Raw genomic sequence first — 19,946 nt, 5'->3', positions numbered from 1 at the left:
TCTAACTAGTGTCTGCCTTGGCTCAGTGGGCAACTCTCTCACCTCTGGATCAGAAGGTTAAATCCCAGTTAGGGTCCTGTGGACAAAAACCAGTTCCAACATTCCTCGTCCCAGCACTGAGGGAGTGCTGCACTGTCAGAACAGCCTTCTTTCAAATAAGATGTTAAACTGAGGCCCTGTCTGCCCCTCTCAGGAGGATGTAAAAGTTCCCACAGCCACTATTTTGAAGAAGAACAGGGGAGTTATCCCCGGTGTCCAGGTCAATATTTATCCCTCAGTCAACATCACTAAAAACAGATCATCTGCTCATTATCACATTGCTGAGTGTGGGATCTTGCTGTGTGTAAATTGGCTGCTGCGTTTCCTCCATTACAACAGTGACTACACTTGAAAAGTACTTCATTGGCTGTAAAGCACTTTGGGACATCCTGTGGCTGTGAAAGGTGCTATAGAAATGCAAGTTTTTAAATTGAAGATTAATGTTATCTGATCTTGTTATCTGGAACTTAATTGATTTCAGCTACCCACAAATTACCACTTAATAAATTCACTTTGGTTCGGATAAGACTTCAACCAATTAAGGCAAATTCAGAATCCTCTGGATAGTAAATTTTAAAAGTTTATTAAATGAAAAAGGTTTACTAAACAACTTTAAGACATTGACTTTTACAACTTTATGCGGGTGATCAGTCTGTAGAAGTGTAACCCTCTCTGGCTCCTTCTTTGACAGTAATTCTTGTGGAATTCCGCCTCGGGAGTCTGGCTCCTTCTTTGACAGTAATTTCCTTGGAACTCGGCCTCGGGAATCTTCAGTACTTGGCCTGCAAGGAAGACCTTCGGAACCTCTACTTTTATCCCCAAAGTGACCATTACCTCACGTCAGAGTTGGGCCTGTTGTAACATGATAATTGCTCAATTTGGTTACTAGATTAATTGAATTGGATCCCCAATTACTTATACTGCCTACTCTCATTATCTTAGACAGGAATACAATCGAACTGTTTCATACTATCCCTTTATCTGATTCTATACAATCCCTTATTCATACAGTTTCAAATGTTGAGGCTAATCTGAGCTTGAAGGTCTCTCTTGCCAGTACATTTATCTTCATTTCGTATTTTTTTAAATACACATCAATTAAGATTGTACATTTTTACAGCAAATGTAAAAAGACTTTTAGTCTTTCACTATAACTACTGATTCATGATGGATTCCTTAGCTGCAATTTGATTAAGCCTCACTAGGTATTACTGCTACTGCTGGTAGCTCATTAATACAGTAATCTAATTCATACATTTGGTTAATATAAGATACACTGGTTTAAAAAGACAGGTTGTGGAAAGCAATATCTTTCTTTTTTACTAATTTTGATCAGGTGGAATAATACGCTTATTCTTGAGCCAGACTTGGGTATAACATGGTAGCCCGCTGCTTATCAAAATACTTTCTTTGTATAAACAATTTATGCTAGCTCTGCAGTTTAGAAACATTTGGGTTGTACAATCTTAATGTATAAAAGAACAATTCAGCCATTACAATTTTATCGATTACATTGTTTCACGAATTCTAATCAACTGATTTGTGACTGGCTTCCAACATGAAATCCATATGTGATGAACAAAGAAATGTTGCATAATCGGTGCAAGACGCTGGATGTTAGAGTTTAAAATGGCTTCCTTGACCTTGTTACTTAAAGCCATAAATATGGTGGAAAAGTGATGGAATTATAAAATTAAATGGATTTCCCAGTCCTACCTACAGTTTTGTACATTACAACAATGACTACACTTAGCACTACACTCATTAAGCTTCACCCAATATCTGTGTATTTACATTGTGTATTTATTGTATGTCCTCTGTTTTTCATGTATGCAACAATCTGCCTGGACTGTATGCAGAACAATACTTTTCACTGTACCTCAGTACAAGTAACAATATATCTAAATGTAAAATCTAAATCTTTTGGAGCCGCTGTGATACTATCGAAAATGATCTTTTTCTTTAGATTTTCCACAAACTTGGTCCCCTCATCAAAATGATTGACAAAGATTGAGCTTTAATTTTGAGCAATATTTTGATTCTTTCTGAAATTCTCAATGAAAATCCAAACACACTAGATCCTGAATAATTTGTTTTTAAAACACAGGCAAGTTGTTGTGATCAGGAGTGCGTTACCTGAAAAGGGTGCAAGAAACATATTCAACTCTTTATTTCAAAAGAAAATTGGACTATCTGGCATTAGCACGTTCGGCCAAATGGTCTCCCTCTGCGACCTGAGCCTCTTGTGCAGTTAACGGGAGTGGTTATAGTGGTAAAGGGACCCGAGTATAGATGGACCCAGGCGGCCTGTCAATAAGTCACCGAAGGCGAACATGCAGGTGCAGCAAGTTATTAGGAAGGTTAATGGCATATTGGCCTTTATCACAAGAGGATTTGAGTATAGGAGTAGTGAAGACTTGCTTCAATAGTATAGAACGTTGGTTAGACCACAGCTGGAGTACTGTGTGCAGTTTTACTCCCCCTACCTTAGGGAAGATATTATTGCCATAGAGGGACTGTAACGAAGATTCATTAGACTTGTTCTGAGCAAGATCGGACTGTCCTATGAAGAGAGATTGGGGAACCTGGGCCTCTTTTCTCCAGAATTTTGAAGAATGAGAGAGGATTTCATTGAAACTTACAAAATCCATAAAGGAATAGACAGGGTGGGTGCAGGTCTGATTTTTCCCCTGGTTGGAGAGTCTGGAACCAGGGGACACAATTTCAAAATAGGGGAAAGCCACTTAGGACCAGTCTCGGAGAGAATTTCTTTACTCAGGTGGTTATGAATCTTTGGAATTCTCTACCCCAGAGGGCTGTGGGAGATCAGTCATTGAGTGTGTTTGAAGCAGAGACTGACAGATTTCTAAATCCCAATAACACAAAGGGATATGGGGATAGTGTGGGGGAAAAGGCATTGAAGTGAATGATCAGCCATGATCATATTGAATGTTGGAGCAGGCTCGATGGGCTGAATGGCTAACTTCTGTTCCTATTTTCCAATGTTCCAAAGGTAGGTAGGAAAGTAAATTGTGAAGAGGACATCAGGAGACTACAAAGGGATATAGATAGGTTAAGTGAGTGGGAAAAGATCTACCAAATGGAGTATAGTGTGGGAAAATGTGAAATTGTCCATTTTGGCAGGAAGAATAAAAAAGCTTATTATCTAAATGGTGAGAGATTGCAGAGATCTGAGACTCAGAGGGATCTGGGTGTCCAAGAGCATGAATCACAAAAGGCGAGTATACAGGTACAGCAAGTAATTAGGGAAGCTAAAAAGTAGGGAGGTTAACCTTCAGTTATACAGGCCATTGCTGAGACCACATCTGGAGCACTGTGTACAGTATTGCTCTCATTTAAGGAATGATGTCAATGTGTTGGAAGCAGTTCAGAGAAGGTTTACTGGACTCATACCTGGAATTGGAGGCTGGTCTTATGAGGAATGATTGGACAGGCTGGGCTTGTGTCCGATGGAGTTTAGGTGACTTGATTGAACTGTATAAGATCCTGAGGGGCCTTGACAGGGTGGATGTGGAAAGAACCTAGAAACTGGAGTCACTTTAAAAGTAATAACTTGTCCATTTAAGGCAGAGGAGAACTTTTTTCTCTCAGAGGATTGGGAGTCTTTGGAACTCTTTTCCTCAAAGGGCAGTGAAAACAGAGTCATAGAATCACAGAATTTACAGTGCAGAAGGAGGCAATTTGGCCCTTTGAGTTTGCACCGGCCCTTAGGAAAGAGCACCTGACTCCATCCTATCCCTGTAACCCAGCAACCCCACCTAACCTTTTTGGACGCTGAGGGCAATTTATCATGGCCAATCCACCTGACCTGCACATCTTTGGACTGTGGGAGGAAACCGGGGCACCCGGAGGAAACCCACGCAGACGCAGGGAGAACTTGCAGACTCCGCACAGACAGTGACCCAAGCCGGGAATTGAACCTTGGACCCTGGAGCTGTGAAGCAACGGTGCTAACCACTGTGCCATCGTGCTGCCCAATCTTTGAATATTTTGAGAGCAGAGTTGGATAGATGAATAAACAAGGGGTGAAAGGTTATCGGGGGCGGTTCAGTGGGAATGTGGAGTTGAGGTTACAATCAGATCAGCCGGGAACTTATTGAATGGTGGAGCAGGCTCGAGGGGCCGAGTGGCCTATTCCTGCTCCTAATTTGTATGTTATCACATCCTTTATAATAGATTGTAGCATTTTCCCTCCTACTGATGTCAGGCTCATGGGTCTGTGGTTCCCCGTTTTCTCTCTCCCTCCTCAAATAGTGGGGTTACATTTACCTCCTTCCAATCAGCAGGAACCATTCCAGAATCTATAGAATTTTGAAAGATGATCACCAATGTATCCACTATCCCTACAGCCGCCTCTTTCAACACTCTGGGATGTAGAGCAGCAGCTTTTGGGAATTTATTAACTTTCAATCCCATTAATTTCTCCAATACTACTTTCTCACTAATACTAATCTCTTTCAGTTCCTCGTGCTCACTCATCCCTTGGTTCTCCAGTGTTTTGGGGATGATTTCTGTACCTTCTTCTGTGAAGACAGACACACATTGCTTAGTTTCTCTGACATTTCCTTATTCCCCATTATAAACTCTCCTGTCTCTGTCTGGACTGGACCCACATTTGTCTTTGCTAATCTTTTCCTTTTCACATTCCTAGAGGAACTTTTCCAGTCGCTTTTTAGGTTTGCTCTCATACCCTATTTTCTCTCTCTTTAATAATAATATTAATAATCTTTATTGTCACAAGTAGGCTTACACTGAAATGAAGTTACCGTGAAAAGCCCCTCGTTGCCACATTCTAGCGCCTGTTCGGGTACACAGAGGGAGAGTTCAGAATATCCAAATTACCTAACAGCACGTCTTTTGGGACTTTATAAGTTTCTTGGTCCTTTGCTGAATTATAAATCAAGTACCCAATCCTCAGACTTACTACTATTTTGGCCACTTTCCATGGATCTAATGGAATCTTTAACTTTTCTTTGTTAGTCACGGTTGTATCACTTTTCCTGTTGGATTTTTGTTCTCAAAATGAATCTATATGTTACGTATACAGGTGAAATGAAAGTCGCCAAAGTCCCAGCGCTCCATAGTCTGCTCCCCCTTTGACAGAGGAGAGAGCTGACTGGTGGTGATTCAACCTGAGGGTCACCGCACGTCACCTGAGGGGCAATGTTGAGAAGGCTGGGCCTTCATGGATAAGCACAGCTGGTGCGGGAGTTGAAGCGGCACTGTTCATGTTGCTCTGCGTCAGAAGCATGCCACCCATCCAACTGAGCTAACTAATCCCCATGTAAATATGTAATTATTTCTTAAAGATTAGCTATTGCCTGTCTCCCATCAGTTTCCCAATCTATCACAGGTAACTTGCCTCTCATACCTTGACAGTTTCTTTCTGTGAAAGAACACCCACGTAACTTGAACAAAGGAACCATGTAACCATGAGGATCCATCTCCATGGCAACATAGCATGTTTTGGGGGATTGAAAAGAAAATTGACAACTAAATATCATCAAAAATCCAAACACCTTTTCACTCAGTGATCATTGTGCAATTTGAAGCCAGGTATTCGCAACAAGGCTCAATGAGCATCAGCCCTTTGACCACCGACAAGTCCAGCAGAAAGAAACCCTCCACCCATCCTCATTGACCAACAGTCAGAATGAACAAAATGCCATCCGCAATTTAACTAAAAGCAGAAACAATAACATCAAAATAGAACCACTGAAATTAATTATGAACTTGGTATCTCATCATGTGCGATGAATCATGGAATTCCTTCCCACATTGACAGCATGTGAACGATCTTTACCCAATGTGAACTCGCTGGTGTGTCTGCAGGTTGGAGAATTGAGTAAATCCTTTCCCACACTGAGAGCAGGTGAACGGCCTCTCCCCAGTGTGAATTCGCTCGTGTGTCTGCAGGTTGGATAATTGAGTGAATCCCTTCCCACATTGAGAGCAGTTGAACGGCCTCTCCCCAGTGTGAACCCGCTGGTGTGACTGCAAGGTGGATGAATCACTGAATCCCTTCCCACATTGAGGGCAGGAGAATGGCCACTCCCCGGTGTGAATACGCTGGTGTCTCAATAGATGGGATGAATCAATAAATCCCGTCCCACACTGGGAGCAGGTGAATGGCTTCTCCCCAGTGTGAACTCGCTGGTGTGTTTGCAGGGTGGATATTTGAGTAAATCCTTTCCGACACTGAGAGCAGGTGAATGGCCTCTCGCCAGTGTGAACGCGCCGGTGTGTTTGCAGGTTGGATAATTGAGTAAATCCTTTCCCACACTGAGAGCAGGAGAATGGCCTCTCCCCAGTGTGAATTCGTTGGTGTGTCAATAGGTGGGATGAATCACTGAATCCCTTCCCACATTGAGAGCAGGTGAATGGCCTCTCCCCGGTGTGAATTCGCCCATGTACCTGCAGGTGGGATAACTGAGAGAATCCCTTCCCACACTGAGAGCAGGTAAAAGGCCTCTCCCCAGTGTGAATACGCTGATGTTTCTGCAGAGTGCATGAATGTCTAAATCCCTTTCCACACTCAGGACAGGTGAACGGCTTCTCCCCAGTGTGAACTCGCTGGTGTTTCTGCAGGGTGGATGAAAAACTGAATCCCTTCCCACATTGAGAGCAGGTGAAAGGCTTCTCCCCAGTGTGAACTCGCTGGTGTGTATGCAGACTGGATAGCTCAGTGAATCCCTTCGCACACTGAGAGCAGGTGAATGGCCGCTCCCCAGTGTGACTGCGTCGATGAGTTTCCAGTTCTGATGGAAATCTGTATCCCTTCCCACAGTCACCACATGTCCATGGTTTCTCCATGTTTTGGGTCCCCTTGTTTCTCTCCGTGTCGGATAATCAGTTGAAGCCTCATCCACACACATAAGACGTGTACGGTCTTTTCCGCTGTGAATGGTGCAATGTTTTTTCAGGCTGTCTCACTGGTTCAACCTCTTTCTACAGTCAGTGCTCTGGAACATTCTCACTCACATATGTGTCTCTGCATTTTCAGTGTCTTGATGCAGACAGAACAAACATTTCTCCTTCCAGAGTCAAATGCAGATAATGTTCATCTCCCAAGGAATCGAGTGACTCTGACAGATCTCGACGTGACGTTTGAGATTACTGCCTGTAATTCCTCCTCTTCTAATATCCTGTAAAATGTTTGAAGACGCAATATAACAAATGTAATTTATTACAAAACCAGCAATAATCATAGAATTTACAGTGCAGAAGGAAACCATTTGGCCCATCGACTCTGCACCGCCCTTGGAAAGAGCACCCTACTTAAGCCCACACCTCCACCCCGTGAACCAACCTAACCTTAATGGACATCAAGGGCAATTTAGCATGGCCAATCCACCTAACTTGTGCATCTTTGGACTGTGGGAGGAAACCAGAGCACAAGGAGGAAACCCATGGAGACACGGGGAGAACATGCAGACTCCACACAGTGACCTAAGCCGGTAATCGAAGCTGGGACCTCAGAGCGGTGAAGAAACCGTGCTAACCACTGTACTACCAATGTATCTAATCCGTGCCATGTAACAACACCAGACATATCTCAAGACTGATATTAATTTACTGCCCCCTTAAATGTCAGCCATCGCCTGGGAAAAGCAGGTCTTTAATTGTGAACATTAGGAAAGAGACCATCCTTTTAGTCAGACAAATAAATGTGTCAAGCTGAGGGAGCAAAGGATGTCAATGTCTTTGAGAGAGAGAGAGAGAGAGAGACCTGGGCCAAGCTTTGCAGAGTCTGCACCCTCCCTGGATTCACTTCCTTTCCCTTCAGTTGCTGCAAGTGACCAATTGAAGGTGAGAATGAGAAAAGAAAGTGTTTTACTCACAGATGTTGGAGACAGGAGGAAGTTTTACCTCCAACTTCCGCTTTGTATGACGTCAGTGGAAACCTGCTTGAATCAGCCAATAGGAATTACCCTGTTCGGCGGTGACGTCTCCGGGTTCCGGCGCGCGGACACGGGAACGCCGCCCCCTCCCCCACAGCTCCTCGAAACAAGGTTTCCAGGCAACCAGCTGACAGCTCCGGCCAGCGCGAAAAGCCACTCGGCGATCTCTCCCTCCCCTGTGGTCCGGGACTGCGCATGTCCAAGGGAGAGTGGAAGTTGCGGAATTACGGGGGCGAGGCTACCCCTGACTTTCCTTCTGAGCTGTTCACCAATGGGAAGACTTGTACAGCTGAAGGACTCTGGTCCTACAGCCAATCAGAGCGCGGGCTTTGTGAGGACGAACATTGAGCTTCACACAGACTGAAACCTCCTCCTGTCTCCAACATCTGTGAGTAAAACACTTTCTTTTCTCCCCCTTTCAGTTGTTTCAGTCTGGTGTTGTTATCTGATATAGATTAGATATATTATTGATGGTTCAGTAGTAAAGTATATTTATTATTATTTCTGGTTGTGTAATATTGTCCTGCAGCTATGTTATATATTTCCAGTCATCTCTTCCCTCAGAGGGTTGTTAGTCTCTGGATTTCTCTTCCACAGGGACCAGTGAAGGCCGGGAGGGGCATTGAATATTTTCACAGATAAATTGGACAGATTGTTTTAAAACATTTTTTTTAACAATAAACACAACGGAATAACAAAAACTGGTGGAAATTGGGTACAGAGCAGAATAAGAGATATTGTCAACATAAATACAAGGTATTGCAGAATTATTTCAGAACATGATATTTGAGGGGCCGAGGCTCGCCAGATAAAATGCCAGAGCAATTGAACAGTTAACATGTTAACATAGTGGACGCGAATCTACGAAGACGAACAAATTCCCCTAGCCAGCACGTTTAGCTGCGAGTTTCCCGCCACATGCAGTGCAGAGAAGCACATGGCTATTGAACACGCCTCACGTTGTATAAGGAACATGAACAAGCAATGCGCGGCCAAGGCTGCACAGTGGGGAGTTCCGCTGGTCAGAACTCCCCGCTGTCATGAGAGATCGGGAGGCCATTTTTAAATGCTGTCTCGATCTCCGAGGCCTCCAGAATGAACCCTGACCTCTCCTCTGCTCGACACCAGCCCGAACAGAGTATGGGAGGACCGCCGGCCCCACCCGCACCATCCTCAAGACTCATTCTGGGCACCACTTGCCCGATCGCACGCATGTAAAAAATGCCAGCCTGGCACCTGAAAGTGCCAACCTGCTGGCAGTGCGACCTGGACACCTTGGTAGTGCCAGGCAGGCACCCAAATGGCACCAGCAAGGTGCCAGGATGGCACTGCCAGGGTGCCTAGATGGCACCAGAAGTGCCAGGGCGCCACCCTGCCCAAAGAGCATGCAGTTTGTGACCTACAATCCCCTGGGAGACCCCTACAAGTGCTGTTCCGTCTGTCTCTTTTTATAGGGTCCAGTGCTGAACGGTGCCCTCTCAAGGTCTCTGAGGCGAAGGGATTGAATCCCAAAGCCTCAGGTACCTCGGGAATCTGCACATTAGGGTGAGACTGATGGCCTCGCCCTAATATGCAGTTTTGCCAAAAAATCCCATAATGACGGGATTTACATCACAACTTCTCGCGAGATCGCGTTGAATCTTGCAAGGCGTGGCAAGCCGAGTAGATCCCGGGACAAGGTCTCCTGGCTTTCATTAGCCACACAGCACTGCGGTGAGCTGCTTTGCCGGTGCAGGTTGGCCATTGGATCGCACCCAGTGAGTGAGGAAAGAGGGTAAGATCATATACAAACAGGAGGATAACAATACAGGTTACACACCCAGAGTTTTTCAAAACATACTAACAATATGGTCATATTCAAATGAATAAGTTAAATTGAATTCACTCATGGAAATCCCAGTGAGTTCACACTGGGGAGAGGCCGTTCACGTGCTCTCAGTGTTGGAAGGGATTTGGTCATTCATCGCACTTGCTCAGACACAACAAGTTCACAATTGATTACTGGGATTGGATTCTGCGGTTATTGTTTCTGCTCTCAATTACATCCAGGACTGCATTTTATTCAGTTGGTCAATGGGGAGGGTTGGAGGATTTCTTTCTGCTGGACTGACTGGTCTCATGACTTTGTGTCCAGTGGGCTGATACTTGAGCCTTGTTGTGAATACCTGGTTTCAACTTTCACAAGGACTACAGAGTGAAGGGGTGTTTGGAAGTTAGAAGATATTTCATTCCCATTTCTGTTTGGAATCCCCCAAATCATACCACATTGCCATGAAGATGGGATATGGTCATGACTTGGTTTATTTCTTTAATTTATCTGTGTCTTTCTCACAGCAGGGTATGAGGGGCAAGTTGTCTGAGGTAGAATGGGAAATTACCTTAATGGTTTGTTGACTGACAGGCAATAGCTAATATTTAAGGAATTATTGCATTTTACGAGGGGATTAGTTAGCGCACTTGGCTGCACTGCTGGTTCATGATGCAGAGCGATGCCAACAGCACGGCTTCAACTCCTGTACCGGGTGCGATTATCAATGAAATGGCCTTCTCAACATTGCCCCTCACCTGAGGTGTGGCGACCCTCAGATTCAATCTCACCAATCAGCTCTCTCTCTCCCAAAGGGGAAAGCAGCCTATGGTCCTCTGGGACTTTGGTGACTTTCATTGATACAACAAATATAGATTCCTTTAAGGAACAAAAATCCAACCGGAAAGGTGATGCAACGGTGGCTAATTTCTGGTGTTAATAGTGTGAATCTTTGATGCACATTCTCCAGTGCCACTATTTCCTTTTTCTGAATGGAGATGACAAATGTTGACAGTGCTCCCAGTTAGTCTAACCCTGGTTCTAAACAAGTTGAACATAACCTCCCTGCTTTTCAATTCTATCACTCCATAATGGAATCCTATATATGGGCTCCACACTTTAGGAAAGATGTGACGTTCTCAGATAGGGTGCAGAGGACATTTATGAGAACGGCACCAGGGATGAGGGACTTCAGTGAGGTGGAGAGACTGTAACATTTGAAATTTCTCTCCTTAGATCAGACTGGCATCAGGGTTGAAAATGGGGCCATTCGGCCCATTGGATCCATGCCAGCTCTCTGTGGATCAAACCATTGTCCTATTCTATAGAAAATAGGAGGAAGAGGAGGCTATTAAGTCCTTCGAGCCTACTCCACCATTCATTATGATCATGGCTGATCATCCAGTTTAATAGCATAATCCCACTGTCCCCCTGCCCCGCTTCTTGAAAACATACAATGTTTTGGACTCAACTATTCCAGTGGTAACTAATTCCACAGGCCGACCACTCTCTGGATCAAGAAATGGCTCCTCATCTCTGTTCTCATTGGTCTACCCCGTATCCTCAGACTGTGACCCATATCCCCTTATCCCTGTCGGTTTATTTCCTTCAAGAATCCATCCAATTTCCTTTTGGAAACATTCCATCATCTCTGCTTCTACTCCACTCATAGGAGGTGGGTTCCAGGTATTTCCCACTTTCTTCAAATGCAAACGAGTCTCAGAGAGCACAGAAAGAGGCCATCCCACCCATTGTTCCTATTCTAGCTCTTTGAATGAACTATCTAATTGGTCCCATCGCCCGGCAAGTTTCATTTCCTATCAAATCTGTCCAGTTCCCTTTTGAAAGTTACAGTTGAATTTACTTCCTGCACCTTTGTCAGGCAGAGAATCCCAAATCACAACAACTCATTCTGTTTTAAATCAATAAATTCCACGATATGCTGTATTTGGATTTTCACAGGTGATTTGAAATTGAGTGAAAGACATGGGGCTGGATTCTCTGTTCCTGAGATTAAGTGTTGACGCTGGGGCAGGATTTGTGGACTTTGGCGACAGCAAAACTGGTGCCAAACCTGGACCGATTCAGCGACTGTGGAGGGGCTAGCACCGGCACCACGTGGAACACATTAGATTCCAATGATAAACAATGCGGGATTTGCCGGGTCCATGATTGACACTCTGAGGCTGACAAGCTGTAGTCGCATATACACATTACAATCCTCACAAACACACACTCATTCCAGCCAACAAGATGGCACTGGTTGTGCTAGAGTGCGCCCATACAGCTGATGGGTCGCTGGGGCCAGAGGGCACCTAGGGGGGGTGGCCTGGGGTCGGGCACCTAAAAGACCCATGGCCCTACGACCACAGTGGGCGGTCAGCAGCAGCGCAGCTGCATAGCTGCCTTTCCAGCTGAGATAATGGTGTTCCGTGCCCATCCACCCCGACCCCACAGCCCCACTCCTGGCTACCCCCGCTACTCCCCCCAGCCCTGGCAAAAGCCCCCTGGCCAGCGGGACAACTATCAGCAAACTATAGCGATGTTGGACACTTCTGTACCCAATCTCTGTCCCTCAGAAGCCACAACGCTGGTTTCACGATTTTTAAAAGCTCAAGGGAACTCGGTCCATCGGAGGCGGAGAATCGCGGTGGCACCGGAGAATACTGGGTCAGGGCCGCTACTGATATGCAAGCGGTGTTTACTGTACCTGCATTCTGGACTGCATTGCTGCTGTCGAGGTCATGGAGAATTGCGATTTGGCGTCAAATCAGCACCCGCCGTGATTTTGGCATCAGAACCTATTCTCTGCCCAATTGCGTTTCCCAATTTCGAAGGGAGAATCCTGCCCAAGGTTGTTACACAAAATTAAGACTCAGTTTCTTTGAATGTCTGTGACCCCTGGTTCTGGAAACCCCCACCATCGGAAACATCCTTCTTGCATCAGCGTTGTCGAGTCCTGTTAGAATTCCCTCTCATTCTTCTGAACTCCAGTGAATACAATCCTAACCAATTCAATCTCTCCTCATAAGTCAGTCCCGCAATCCCAGGAATCAGTCTGGTAAACGTTTGCTGCAATCCCTCTGGAACAAGAACATCCTTCCTCAGATAAGGAGGCCAAAACTCCATACAATATTCCAGGTGTGGCCTCACCAAGGCTCTGTATAATTGCAGCAAGGCATCCCTACTCCTGTACTCGAATCCTCTCCCTATAAAGGCCAACATACCATTTGCCTCTGTTACCGCCTGTTGTAACTGGATGCTTACCTTCAGTGAAACCCTAACATGTGACTGGATCTTCATTTAAAAAAATAATGCTGTATAAATCAAAATGTTTCCACAAACTGAACTAGCAAAAATAGTTTAAATTAACAAATTGTTCCAGAATGTTGTAAAGGTACAGGGCATCTTATACTGCCAAAATCTGGCTCAAGTCTGAGACTCCTTGTTCAACCCAATCAAGATGAGTAAGAAAGAAAGTGATTGCCTTCCACAAAACTGGCTCTTTGAACCAGTGAATCTTGTATTGTCATGGAAGTGTCCCTTTAAGAAATGTTTTTGTCTTATCACATGGCTTCAGTGATGTCATTGTGTGGGTGGAGCTGGGCGGTGGCTCTGTGAAATTTTACTTTCGCTTTGAGTTTTGGGCTGGTTTGAACTGCACAGGTTGAAAGAAGTGTTTCTCTATCTTCATTTTAAAAGCTGTTTCCAGACTGCTTGATAACTTAAAAGAGATCGTTGCTTTCTGGAAAGAATTGTTTGGAAAGGAAACAAAAGTATCAATACCAAGTCTTCTACCAGTAAGAGTGCTGGGCCACACCTTTGAAAAGGGGGTTCTGGTTTTTACTTGGATCTTGTTATTAAATTGGAACAGTGAAGGGGGTATTCATTAAGGGTTATACATAGATTACTGTAGCTGCGTGGGCTCTTTATGTTTGTAGTTGATAATAATTCTTACTGTGTGTTTATACAAATGTTTACTAAATTTGTAGAATAAAGTTTGTTTTTTGATTAAAAGTGCCTAAGAATTCTGTTGAATGAAACCTGAAAGGCAGGCACTTCTGCTCATCATAACCAACATCAATAAACAGTTATAGGCCAGATGAACTCCGTAATACACTTTGGAATTTTCTGAACCCTGTCCCATAACAGTATTAACCAAATGCATTATTGAACGAGTTCTGTGTTAATTAGCTACCAGTCAGTAACACATGATTGAATAAATAATTAAAAAGAAAATATTATTTTAAATTTAGAGTACCAATTATTTTTTCCCAATAAAGGGGCAATTTAGTGTGGCCAATCCACCTAATCTGCACATCTTTTGGTTGTGGGAGTGAAATCCACGCAGACATGGGGAGAATGTACAAACTCCACACGGACAGGTGACCCAGGGCTGAGATTCGAACCCGGGTCCTCAGTGCCGCAGTCCCAGTGCTAACCACTGCGCCACATGCCGCCCTTTGATTGAATAAATAATGAGCCTGAATTGAGTTACAATTCATGAATCAATAATGAATCAGTGGTTATAGTGAAAGACAAAGTTTTTTTTTGTAAAATTGTAAAAACGTAATTGCTGTGTATGTAAAGAATGTGCAATGAGGATAAATGTACTGGCAAGAGAGACCTTCAAGCTCTGATTAGCCTCAACATTTGAAACTGTGTGAATAAGGGATTGTATAGAATCAGATAAAGGGATAGTATGAAACAGTTCTATTGTATTCCTGTCTGAGATAATGAGAGAAGGTGGTGTCAGTAATTGGGGATCCAATTAAATTAACCCAGTGACCAAATTGAGCAATTATCATGTTACAACAGACCCAACTCTGACGTGAGGTAATGGTCATTTTGGGGATAAAAGTAGAGGTTCCGAAAGTCTTCCTTGCTGGCCAAGTACTGAAGACTCCCGAGGCCGAGTTCCAAGGAAATTACTGTCAAAGAAGGAGCCAGACTCCCGAGGCTGAATTCCACAAGAATTACTGTCAAAGAAGGAGCCAGAGAGGGTTACACTTCTACAGACTGATCACCCACATGAAGTTGTAAAAGTCAATGTCTTAAAGTTGTCCAGTAAACATTTTTCATTTAATAAACTTATTTTTAAATTTACTATCCAGAGAATTCTGCCTTTTTCTTAATTGGTTAAAGTCTTGTCCGAACCAAAGTGCATTTATTAAATGGTAAGTTAGGGGAGGCTGAAACAATTAAGTTCCAGATAACAAATGAACAGATAGGTTGACGCAGTGGTTCAATCCCGGCCCTGGGTCAATGTCTGTGGAGTTTGCACATTCTCCCCGTGTCTGCTTGGGTCTCACCCCCACATCCCAAAAAGATGGATTGGACATGTCAAACTGCCCTTTAATTGGAATTTATTTTTAAAAAGATAATGAGCAGATGATGTGTTTTTAGTGATGTTGGTTGAGGGATAAATATTGACCAGGACACTGGGGATCAGACACTTTAGGAACTTTCAAGCGGTTATTGGATAGGCACATAGAGCACACCAGAATGACAGGGAGTGGGATAGCTTGATCCTGGTTTCGGACAAAGCTCTGCACAACATCGAAGGCCAAAGGGCCTGTTCTGTGCTGTACTGTTCTATGATCTATAACTCCCCTGCTCTTCTTCAAAATAGTGGCTGTGGGAACTTTTACACCCACCTGAGGGGCAGACAGGGCCTCAGTTTAACATCTTATTTGAAAGACAGTGCAGCACTCCCTCAGTGCCGGGACGAGGAATGTTGGAAGTGATTTAAAAAAATTATTTTTACAGTACCCAATTCATTTTTTCCAATTAAGGGGCAATTTAGCGTGTCCAATCCACCTAACCTGCACATCTATGGGTTGTAGGGGCGAACACGGGGAGAATGTGCAAACTTCAAATGGACAGTGTCCCAGAGCCGGGATCAGACCTGGGACCTCGACGCTGTGAGCCAGCAATGCTAACCCACTGTGCCACCGTGCTGCCCTTTGGAAGTGATTTTTGTCTTCCGGTCCTTGGCGTGGGACTTGATCCCAGAACCTTCTGACTCAAAGGTGAGAGAGCTGCCCACTGAGCAACGGCTGACACTATAGACCAGTCATTTTCAAACTCAGGGTCACGATCGGCAGGTGAGTCGAAGGCAAGCATTGGGAGGATCGTGGGGCCATTGGTCATGGCATTCCTGATCACGGGAAGAAGTGCACAATGGCCGTGACCGGCCGCAACCAACTTTAGGAATGCCGACCGCCCCGTGCATGTGTTACCCCTCAGCAGTGCGCAGGCCTGGAGCCCAGCGGGGCAGAACGTTTCCTCCTGACGTCAGCGTGCTGACCAAGGAGTAAATTCTTTTAAAACATCAATGGAGTTTTCTGCCCAGAAGTGGCGGCAGAGAGCAGGTCACCTGCCCAGACCCATGTTCAGGGTGCAAGGGAGATTGCTCCAATTTGTAGCTGCCAGCAGTGCTCATGTGAGCTCCAGGGCCTCTGGTGAACAACACATTAAAAAGAATCCAAAATCAGGAACAGAACAGCATAAAGATGATTTTTTTAACGTATGGCTTTATTAATTGTGCTAATGTGAATCCAGGTGCAAAGCTCACGTGTGTTCTATGCGGGAGGAACTGGCAAATGAAAGTTTAAAACCCTCAAAACTTCAAAGGCATTTAAAGATGAATCATGATGAGTTCAAGGATAAACCTTCTTAATTTCTTTCAACGGATGCAATGAGAACTTAAATCATCAGTTGAAGTCCTTGGCAGAAATGTAACAGTGAATGACAAAGCAAATGAGATCGTGAGAACCAAGCAGTCTCACCTGTCACATTAAAGTTACAGAAACATTTTCGGTCGTGATAGTCGGCTGCCGTGGGTTGTGATGGTCGGCAGGCGTGGGTCACGATGATCGGCTGGCGTGGCTCGCGATGGTCGGCTGGCGTGGGTCGCGATGGTCTGCTGGCGTGGGTCGTGATGGTCGGCTGCCATGGGTCGCGATGGTCGGCAGGCATGGATCCCGGAGAATGGCCAGTTGGTAAAAATGGGCCCCGGTCAAAATATTTTGAAAAACACAGCTACATACAATACAAAGTTAGAAAGGGAAGGATACCCTTTAAAACTCCCACTCTTTGCCTCCAGAGCCGAAATCAAATAATAAAATCCCCGGTATAAATAACATGGAATTGACTAACAAATGTTGAAGTGTTGGTTTAGGACCACAAGTTTAGATTTTGCATTTGAGCCTCGGTCACCTTTCTGTTTCTCCTGTCATTGACAGGCAGGAGACGGAGCTGAGGGCTGAATTTAGCTGAGAATAACGGGGCCTGCGCACCAGTTGGGAAACTGCCATGGGCATCGCACTAATAGAGAGACAAGAAGGTGCTGGAGAACTGACTGGGAAATGGGCCTCCAACCAATTGTTATATCGGTCACTCAGAACTAAAGAGAAACTTGTCCCTTTAAATACATATACAGGGAAGGGGCTGCAATGAAATCTGTCCCTTTTAACCTGCACAAAAACAGGAGACTCAGATTCACAGGCTGCAGGAGTTCATTCGTCCCATCGTGCGTCTGCTATCTCTTTGAAAGGTCTCTGAGTCATCAAACTGCTCTGCTCTTTCCCCACAGCCCTGCAAATTCTTCTCTTTCAAGTATTTACCCACTGGAAAGATACTCGTGAATCTGCTTTCAGGCAGATCAGAACAACTCGCTGTGTAAACAAATAAAATAAAATCTCATCTCCCCTCTGGCTTCTTTGCCAATTACCTCAGAGGGACTCACTTTCTGTTAAAGAGTCTGCCAACCCTTCTCTTCCACTTTCCCTATAGTGCATCAATCTAGTAATGAAACGTTGAATAAAATCAAACATTTCTATTGATAAAAGTTCATTAATTAAACAGAACATGGTTTTAAAAATGTTAATAATCCTGCTTATGTTAAATGTGAGGGTATCCCAAAACCCAGAAGGGTAACGTGGAATTCTTCTTAGTGGTGCATATTTTCAATTTGGTATAATGTGAAAAAAAGATATGCAAACCAGGAAGGAACAGTTCAGTCTTGTTGTGATCAATTAGTAAAGTATTAACTTAAAGGAAAACGCACAAGGAAATTATGATGGACAACATCAATACACTTACTTGCTCCTCTTGTCTCATTGTCTGTGCTTGTGATCTCATTACTACACAATCAGGAAACACCCAAGGATTTTCCATTTGCAATTTGTCTGTCGCTTGATTGTCTCCTGGCTGTTCAACCACAGTGGGCATCACTATTATCTGTGACTCACCTGTATCATTCCCTGAAATGAATTGAATCCCTGCAATTAGCAATGTTCCTACCACTCCTACAACCATTCCTCCCATCTTCAAAGCTACTTCTTAAGTTTGCTCTCACAGAGGAATCCTTTAACCTCCCCGTGAACACTGGTAACTAAAATTTCTTCCTTCAACATCACTTCTGAACAGATATATTTATCCCATACCATTAGGGATTGCCTTGCTCCTGTATCTGTTAAAATGTTAATATCTTTTCCCATTCCATCCTGTAAACCTGAAAAGACTTTCCCTTCACATACAAAATCGTTAAACACATAACCACCTGCAATTCACTCTGCCCCTTTACAGGTTGTGCACATGGCCGCCAACTGTGTGTATGCCATGTGGGTGAGCCCCTGCTATCCAGGGTTTCCCTTTGTCCAGGGACCCTCCAAAGTGGTTGCTTGCAAAGACATTTTGTTCCAAGTCGCCACATGTGGCCTGTTGCAGCCTGTCTAATGCCTTCCATCTTTCTACACCTATTTCTCCCTTCCGGTGTATTCTTCTCCCCCCCCCCCCCCAATCTTCTCATCTTCTCACCCGCACACACCCACCTCCATTCCGTAGCTAAACCTTCCCCCTCCCTGCTGTTTTCTTCCCTGATTATCCCTCCGTGCCCGTTATCTGCCCGACCCCAGGCGCCATCCCCCTTGCGGGAGACGCACCGCAGCCTCTCTCTCCTACATGAATCCCGGTTCTAGCTACCTTGCTAGTGTGGTGGCCCCCTCCTGGGAGTTGTTTCACTTCCTCCCATTGCCCGATTTCTGGGCTTCCTGTCCACCATTTCCCTGTGCTTAGCTATATTTAGATCATCCTTCCTTCTCTTGCTGCTCTCGTCTCCAAAACGGGGCAGTGTTCACCCGTGTGAAGCGCTCTCTGTGGCAATGGTCTCCTGTTGGCTGTGCAGACTGTGAAAGGGAGAGAGCTTTTTTTTGTTAAAACATTGCTTTATCAAAGTCTCATTCTGCGGGCTCTTCATCGCTGCCCGTGCTGCCATTTCTCCAGTCCATTCTCTGCGACGAACATGCGTCTGCAGGGAGCGTGAGAAAGTGTTCCCTGCCTTGATACATGACCCAGAGCTTGGCTGGGTCCAGCATTCCGAATCCTACGCCGTTTCTGTACAGCGCGGCCTTCACTGTGTTAAATTCGGCCCAACGCTTGGCCAGGTCAGCCCCAATGTCCTGGTAGATCCGGATCTTGTGACCTTCCCGGCTGCAGTTTGTGGACTGCCTGGCCCAGCACAGGATTCTTTCCCGGTCCTGGTACCGGTGCATCTTGCCGATTATCGCCCTCGGCTGTTCCCCGGTTTGCGCTTTGGTCGGAGCGATCGGTGCGCTCTGTCGATTTCAGGTGGGTTGGGGAAGCTGTCCCTTCCCAGCAGGTTACCCAGCATTTGGGCCACATAGTCTGTGGGGTTCTGACCTTCGCTCCTCTCCGGTAGGCTCACGATTCGTAGGTTCTGCCGCCTCGACCGGTTCTCCTGATCCTCAACCTTTCCTCTCAGGTTGCCTTGTGTCGCGACCAGCCTTGCCACCTCCTTTTCCAGGGCGATGATCCGATCGCTCTGGTCCGCTGCAGCTCTTTCCAGATCTTTAATCGTTGCCTCCTGGGCCTCCAGTTGCTTTTCGGCTTTGTCCAGGGCCACCTGCATGTTCGCCAGATCTTCGGCCACAAGCTTCACCGCAGCTTGTATATCCGATTTCATCTCTTCTTGGTATTCCCTCAACTCACTTGAGAGGAATATCCTCCATCCATCCCCTGGTGAGAGGGGGCTTTTCGTGCGGTGGGTCGGTTCCTCTCACTCTGGCGAGTTCCGGGTTTCACCACCTCGTGCGCTGGTCGGCTCAGCTGATAGTTGTTTGTCCCGGCTTTTCCCACTCCTGGTCTCCACTCAG

At 45.2% G+C, this 19,946-nt stretch overlaps 1 protein-coding gene across 1 annotated transcript in view; it reads right to left on the bottom strand.

Annotated features, from left to right (window-relative positions):
* Positions 1 to 601: 601 nt before the first annotated feature.
* LOC140420697 (uncharacterized) overlaps positions 602 to 19,946 on the bottom strand; it is a 90,697-nt gene continuing 71,352 nt past the window's right edge. Inside the window, 1 exon segment of the mRNA XM_072504695.1 lies at positions 602 to 6,796. Coding sequence (XP_072360796.1) covers positions 5,782 to 6,796 — 1,015 coding nt within the window. The 3' untranslated portion in view covers positions 602 to 5,781.

Source organism: Scyliorhinus torazame, chromosome 5, assembly GCF_047496885.1.
Source record: "Scyliorhinus torazame isolate Kashiwa2021f chromosome 5, sScyTor2.1, whole genome shotgun sequence".
NCBI classification, from domain to species: Eukaryota; Metazoa; Chordata; class Chondrichthyes; order Carcharhiniformes; family Scyliorhinidae; genus Scyliorhinus; species Scyliorhinus torazame.
This window is presented reverse-complemented; position numbering and strand designations above follow the sequence as displayed.